General features: G+C 65.7%; 1 protein-coding gene across 1 annotated transcript; it reads right to left on the bottom strand.

The window, feature by feature from the left end:
* Window positions 1-205: 205 nt before the first annotated feature.
* On the bottom strand, window positions 206-6,664 carry MCRS1 (microspherule protein 1; the record flags this gene model as incomplete). Its single annotated transcript, XM_053969482.1, is given in 10 exon segments — window positions 206-344; window positions 889-997; window positions 2,140-2,224; window positions 2,227-2,248; window positions 3,695-3,877; window positions 4,409-4,477; window positions 4,807-4,867; window positions 5,469-5,499; window positions 5,659-5,742; window positions 6,550-6,664. Coding segments are annotated over 10 exon segments (877 nt in total), but the record flags the coding sequence as incomplete, so codon positions are not given.
* Between the last annotated feature and the right edge of the window lie 603 nt (window positions 6,665-7,267).

The following is a 7,267-nucleotide window of genomic DNA, read 5'->3' as shown; positions in this document are numbered from 1 at the left end:
CCAGGGCCCCCGCAGCCCCCTCCCCACCTGTCTGCTCCTGCAGCAGGTGCAGGAGCTGCTGCACTTTGGGGGTCCCTGAACCTTCCAGGACCCCCCCAAATCCCCCCGGGACCCCCCAAAACCCCTTCAGGACTCCCCAGATCCCCCCTGGGACCCCCCAAATCCCCCCCAAACCCCCCCAGGGCCCCCGCAGCCCCCTCCCCACCTGTCTGGTCCTGCAGCAGGTGGTACTGGCGCAGGAGCTGCCAGTGCAGCTGCAGGGCCTTGGGGGTCCTGGCAGGGTAAAACACGGCCGGGTGGCGCTGCAGCAGCTCCTGGAAGGTGTCCAGCGAGGGGACAGGGCTCTGGGGACACGGGGACACGTCAGGGGACACATCAGGGGACACCAGGGGGACACCAGGGGACACCGGGACAGGGCAGGGGACAGGTCCTGGCAGGGTAAAACACCTGGCAGGGTGGCACTGCAGCAGCTCCTGGAAGGTGTCCCAGGATGGCACTGGGCTCTGGGGACACTTGGGGACACTTGGGGACACGAGGTGGCACTGACCAATGGCACGCGGGTCAGCAGTGACTGACATGAGGTGACATTCAGGGACATGAGGTGACCTTGGGGACATTTGGAAACACGAGGGTGACACTTGGGGACATTTGGGGACACGAGGTGGCACTGACCGATGGCACGCGGGTCAGCAGTGACTGACACTTGGGGACATTTGGGGACACGAGGTGGCACTGACCGATGGCACGCGGGTCAGCAGTGACTGACACTTGGGGACATTTGGGGACACTTGGGGACACGAGGGTGGCACTGACCGATGGCACGCGGGTCAGCAGTGACTGACATGAGGTGACATTTGGGGACATTTGGGGACACGAGGTGGCACTGACCGATGGCACGCGGGTCAGCAGCTGCTCCTCGGCCTTGCTGAACAGGACCTTGCTCTGGATGGCGGCCACGGCCTCGGGGTGCAGCTGGCGCATGGCCTGGCACGAGTGCCTGGGGACAGGGGGGACATTGGGGACATTGGGGACACGTGTGACACCCCTGGGACACGTGTGACACCCCTGGGACAGCCCATGGCCTGGCACGAGTGCCTGGGACAGGGGGGACATCGGGGGACATTGGGGACACGTGTGACACCCCTGGGACACCCCTGGGACACCCCTGTGACACCCCAACCGCTCAGGGTGCAGCTGGTGCATGGCCTGGCACGAGTGCCTGGGGACAGGGGGGGACAGGGGGGACATTGGGGACACGTGTGACACCCTTGGGACACGTGTGACACCCCTGGGACAGCCCCAGGGCCTGGCATGGGTGCCTGGGGACACGGGTGACACTGCTGGAATTGTCCCCAAATCCCCAGGGACACCTTGAGGACACCCTGGCCACCCCCAGGGACACTCCAGAAACCCCCAGAGACATCCTGGAACTCTGGGGACACCTGAGACCCCCCTGGGGACACCTGAGACCCCCCTGGGGACACCCGAGACCCCCCCTGGGGACACCCGAGACCCCCTTGGGGACACCCCAGACCCCCCTGGGGACACCCGAGACCCCCCTGGGGACACCCGAGACCCCCTTGGGGACACCCCAGACCCCCCTGGGGACACCCCAGACCCCTTGGGAAAACCCCAGACCCCTTGGGGACACCCCAGACCCCTTGGGGACACCTGAGACCCCCTTGGGACACCTGAGACCCCCTTGGGGACACCCGGGACCCCCCTGGGGACACCCCAGACCCCTTGGGGACACCTGAGACCCCCTTGGGGACACCCCAGACCCCCCTGGGGTCCTAAAGCAGAGGCTCCCAGTGCTCCTGGGTGTCCCATGGGTGTCACACGGGTGTCACCTGTGTCCCCCTGAGGTCACCTGCGTCCCCTGACCCTGGCACACCTGTGAGACCCCCGGGACACCCCCCCAAAGCCCCCCAGGACCCCCCAAAAACCCCCCAGGACCCCCCAACCCGCCCCCACTTGCAGGTGACGGGGTCGTAGAGCAGCGAGCGCCAGCGCTCCTGGGTGTGACACGGGTGTCACCTGCGGCCCCTCGGGTCCCCCCAAATCCCACGACCCCCCCACACCTGTGGGACCCCCTGAGGACCCCCCCAAAGCCCCCCAGGACCCCGAGACCCCCCTCACTTGCAGATGACGGGGTCGTAGAGCAGCGAGTACCAGCGCTCCTGGATCTCGCGCAGTGTGAAGCGGCAGCTGAACTTCACCCCAGGTGCACCGAGGTCAGGTCGTTGGTCTGGGGGGGATCCCCAAAAAATAACAGCTGAGGGGAGGGTCCTGGGGGGGCTGGGGGCACCCCAAAGCTCACAGGTGAGGGGGGGGAGCAGCAGACCCCCCCCCAGAGCCCCCCAGGTGTGCCCTCACCTGCAGCACAAGAAGCCGTTGGGTCCCAAGCAATCGTTCTGGGGGTTCCCCCCAAAATCCCCCCAAACTCCCCAACTAAAGGGGGTTCCCCAATTGAGGGGGGTCCCCCAGGTGGGCGGGGGGTCTCCCAAAGTCCCCCAGGTGATGGAGAGTCCCCAAAACCTCCCCGAAGCCCCCAGGTGTGCCCTCACCTGCAGCACAAGAAGCCGTTGGCTCCCAAGCGATCGTTCTGGGGGTTCCCTCCAAAATCCCTCCAAATCCCCCAACTGAGGGGGGGTCCCCCAGGAGTGTGGAGGTCCCCCCAGGTTGAGTGAGGGTCCCCCAGGTGTGTGGGGGTCCCCCAGGTGGGTAGGGAGTCTCCCCAACCCCCTCGGGTGAGGAGAGACCCCCCCAAAACTCCCCCAGAGCCCCCCAGGTGTGCAGCACAAGAAGCCATTGGGCCTCAAGTGACCGTTCTGGGGGTTCCCCCCCAAATCCCCCAATTGAGGGGGGTCCCCCCAGGTGGGTGGGGGTCTCCCCAATCCCCCAGGTGAGTAGAGACCCCAAAACCTTCCCGAAGTCCCCCCAGGTGTGTCTGACCTGCAGCACAACCCCTCACTGTTGAGTCCCCACCTGCCCAGGTCCCTTCCTCGGGGTTCCCCCCCAAAATCCCCCCAAAAGCCCCAATTGAGGGGGGGTTCCCCCAATTGAGGGGGGGTCCCCCAGGTGGGCAGGGGTCCCCCTGGTGGGTGGGGGGTCTCCCCAACCCCCTCGGGTGAGGAGAGACCCCCCAAAAACCACGCAGGTGTGCCCTCACCTGCAGCACAATAAACCACTGGCTTCCAAGTGATCGTTCTGGGGGTTCCCCCCAAAAATCCCCCCAGATGCCCCAACTGAGGGGGGGGTCCCCCAATTGAGGGGGGGTCCCCCAGGTGGGCGGGGGTCTCCCCGAGGCCCCCAGGTGTGTCTGACCTGCAGCACAACCCCTCACTGTTGAGTCCGCACCTGCCCAGGTCCCTTCCTTGGGGTTCCCCCCAAAATCCCCCAAATGCCCCAACTGAGGGGGGGTCCCCCAATTGAGGGGGGGTCCCCAGGTGGGCGGGGGTCCCCCTGGTGGGTGGGGGGTCTCCCCAACCCCCTCGGGTGAGGAGAGACCCCCCCAAAAACCACGCAGGCGTGCCCTCACCTGCAGCACAATAAACCACTGGCTTCCAAGTGATCGTTCTGGGGGTTCCCCCCAAATTCCCCCCAATGCCCCAACTGAGGGGGGGTCCCCCAATTGAGGGGGGGGTCCCCCAGGTGGGCGGGGGTCTCCCCGAGCCCCCCAGGTGTGTCTGACCTGCAGCACGGCGTTGATGAGCAGCAGGTCGTCGGCGGGTTTCCACCTGCCCAGGTCGCGGGGGGCGGGGCTGGGTTTGCTCTTCTTGAGGCGCTTGGGCAGCGCCGGGGGGGGGCCGGGCCCGGGGGGCGCCGGGGGGGGCACGGCCCGCGACACTGGGGGGCACAGGGGGGTGGGAGGCACCTGGGGGGGCACCTGGGGGGCACCTGAGTGTCCCCAGGATGTCCCTGATTGAATGGAGGGGGCACGGCCTGTGACACCTGGGGGGCACAGGGGGAGTCCCAGGTGGCACCTGAGGGGTCCTGGGGGGCACCTGAAGGGTCCCAGGTGGCACCTGAGGGGTCCTGAGGGGTCCTGGAGGGTCCCAGGTGGCACCTGAGGGGTCCTGGGGGGCACCTGAGGGGTCCTGGGGGGCACCTGGGGGGTCCTAGGTGGCACCTGAGGGGTCCCAGGTGGCACCTGAGAGGTTCCAGGTGGCACCTGAGGGGTCCTGGGGGGCACCTGAGGGGTCCCAGGTGGCACCTGAAGGGTCCCAGGTGGCACCTGAGGGGTCCTGAGGGGTCCTGGGGGGTCCCAGGTGGCACCTGAGTGTCCCCAGGATGTCCCTGACTGAGTGGGGGGGGGAGTCCCAAATCCCATTTTTTTCCCTAATCCTCATTTCATTCTCATATTTTCCCCCCAATCCCCATTTTTCCCCATTTCCCCATTTCTCACCTTTTTCCTGTCCCCGGGGCAGGGCTCGCCGGCCGCCCCGCCCCCCCCCGCTGGCCCGCCCCCCCGGGCCTGGGGGGGGCTCGGGGCCCCCCCTTGGCCCGCGAGGGCTTGGCCAGGCTGCTCTCGACCAGCTCGTCGTCGAACTTCCGCCGCTTGATGAACCTGAAACACACTGGGATTGACTGGGAGGCACTGGGAGGGACTGGGAATGGACTGGGATTGACTGGGATTGACTGGGATTAACTGGGATTAACTGGGATTGACTGGGAGGCACTGGGGATGGACTGGGACTGACTGGGGATGGACTGGGATTAACTGGGATTGACTGGGAGGGACTGGGAATGGACTGGGACTGACTGGGGATGGACTGGGATTAACTGGGATTGACTGGGAGGGACTGGGGCCTTGGCCAGGCTGCTCTCGACCAGCTCGTCGTCGAACTTCCGCCGCTTGATGAACCTGAAACACACTGGGATTGACTGGGAGGGACTGGAATGGACTGGAGGGACTGGGAGAGACTGGGATTGACTGGGAGGGACTGGGATTGACTGGGATTGACTGGGATTGACTGGGATTAACTGGGAGGCACTGGGACTTGGCCACGCTGTCGAACATCGTCAAACTTCTTCTTCTTGATGAACCTGCAATGGAACTGGGAGGGACTGGGAGGAACTGGGATTAACTGGGAATGGACTGGGAGGGACTGGGAGGGCCCACAGGGTCCCCCTCGGGTGTCCCCAAGTGTCCCCACCCCCATCCTGGGCTGGGCTCAGCCTCCAACCCCCCAACCCCCCCCCGTGTCCCCCCCCCCCGTGTCCCCCCCCCGTGTCCCCATGTCCTCCCTGTCCCCTCCCCTGCCCTGGTGTCCCCTCCCTGTCCCCTCTCTGTCTCTCTGTCCCCTCCCTGTCCCCACTGCCACCCCTGTGCCCCCCTCCTGTCCCATGTCCCCTCCATGTCCTCCCGGTGTCCCCTGTGTCCCTCTGTCCCCTCCCTGTGTCCCCAGTGTGTCCCCAGTGTCCCCAATGTCCCCTGGGTGTCCCCAGTGTCCCCTGTCCCTCACCTGGAGGAGCTGCGCCGTTTGGGGACAGTCCCTGTCCCTGTGTCCCCAATGTCCCCCAGTGTATCCCCAACGTCCCCAGTGTGTCCCCAATGTCCCCTGGGTGTCCCCAATGTCCCCAGTGTGTCCCCAGTGTCCCCAATGTCCCCATGTCCCCTGTCCCTCACCTGGAGGAGCTGCGCCGTTTGGGGACAGTCCCCCGCGGGGGTGGCCGGGCCCCGCTTGGGCCCCGCCAGGGACTCCTCGTCCTCCGAGCGGCTGGTGGCCATGGTGGCATCTGGGGGACACCTCGGTGTCACCTGTGCCACCTCAGTGCCACCTGTGCCACCTCAGTGTTACCTCAGTGCCACCTGGTGTCACCTCAATGTCATCTCAGTGTCACCCGTGTCACCTCAGTGCCACCTCAGTGTTACCTCAGTGCCACCTGTGTCACCTCAGTGTTACCTCAGTGCCACCTCAGTGCCACCTGGTGTCACCTGTGTCACCTATGTCACGTCAGTGCCACCTGTGTCACGTCAGTGCCACCTGTGTCACCTCATGTCACCTCAGTGCCACCTGTGTCACCTTGTGTCACCTCAGTGTCACCTGTGTCACCCCAGGGGTCACAGCACACCTGGGGGGGGGTTGGGGACACAGGGGACACAGGGGACACAGGGGAGGGGACCCTCAGTGTCACCCCCCGGGCGCCACCACACCCTGCGGGACACTGAGAGACGCTTGGGGACACTGGGGGGACAGCGGAGGGGGCTGGGGACAAGATGGGCACAGAGAGGGGACACGGGGGTGACAGGAGAGGGCTGGGGACACTGGGGGACACTGGGGGGGACTGGGGACACTGAGGTGGCTCTGAGGGGACACTGAGGTGGCTCTGAGGGGACACTGAGGTGGCACGAACGGGCCCAAGGAGGGCGCGGGGCCCTCACGGCGCCCCCTGCCCCAAACCCCGGCCCGGCGCGGGCTCGATCCCGACCCCCGCCCCGATCGCCGCCACCGGTGGCCCCTCAGCCCCTCCCCGGTGTCCCCAAGCCCCCTCCCCGGTGTCCCCTCGGTCCCCCCGGTGTCCCCAAGGCCCCCCCGGCCTCACCAGCCCCGGGAGCTCCGCGCCGCCATGGCCGCGCCACTTCCGGCTCGAGCCGGAACGAGAATGACGTCACTGACGCCGCGATGGGCGTGGCCATGTTGGCGGTTCCGGTGAGACCTCAGAGCGCGGCGCCATCTTGAGTGTGGGCAGGGCGGCGCTTGGCGGCGCTTCAGGCGCCGGTACCGGGGTTGTGGAGGGTCCGGAGCGGCCGGGACGGACCCGTGGGGCGAGGGCGTGTCCCGTTAGTCCGGGAGATACGTTTGGCCCAACGGTGAAGCGACCACTCCCGTCATGGCGGCTGCCCACACACATCACGGCGGATGGACACATCCATCATGGCGGCCCCAATCAATCATGGCGGCCTCCACATCCATCATGGCGGCCACCGCATCCATCATGGCGGCCACCGCATCCATCATGGCGGCGCCCCACCCAAAAGGAATTATTTTAAATAATTCGAAGTATTTTCATTGTTTTCGTTTTTTAATTACTTAAATTACTTAGGTTGTTTTAATTATCAATGAAGGGGGGGTTGTGGCTCAGGAGCTGCGGGAAGCAGGGTGAAAAACACCATAGCGCTAAATAGCAACATAAATAAATGCAGTTGTAATAAGTTTAATAACGGAATAAAACAGCAGCCCTTGGGAGCAGCACCTGGAGAGGGGAAAGGAGTGGAAAACTCTGGATTCTTCTGGAAAATCACCCCAGATTTGTGCTTTGC

This window comes from Vidua macroura, unplaced genomic scaffold (assembly GCF_024509145.1).
Source record: "Vidua macroura isolate BioBank_ID:100142 unplaced genomic scaffold, ASM2450914v1 whyUn_scaffold_215, whole genome shotgun sequence".
In the NCBI taxonomy this organism is placed as follows: Eukaryota; Metazoa; Chordata; class Aves; order Passeriformes; family Viduidae; genus Vidua; species Vidua macroura.
The sequence above is the reverse complement of the archived record's forward strand: the minus strand, read 5'-3'. Positions and strand labels throughout refer to the sequence as shown.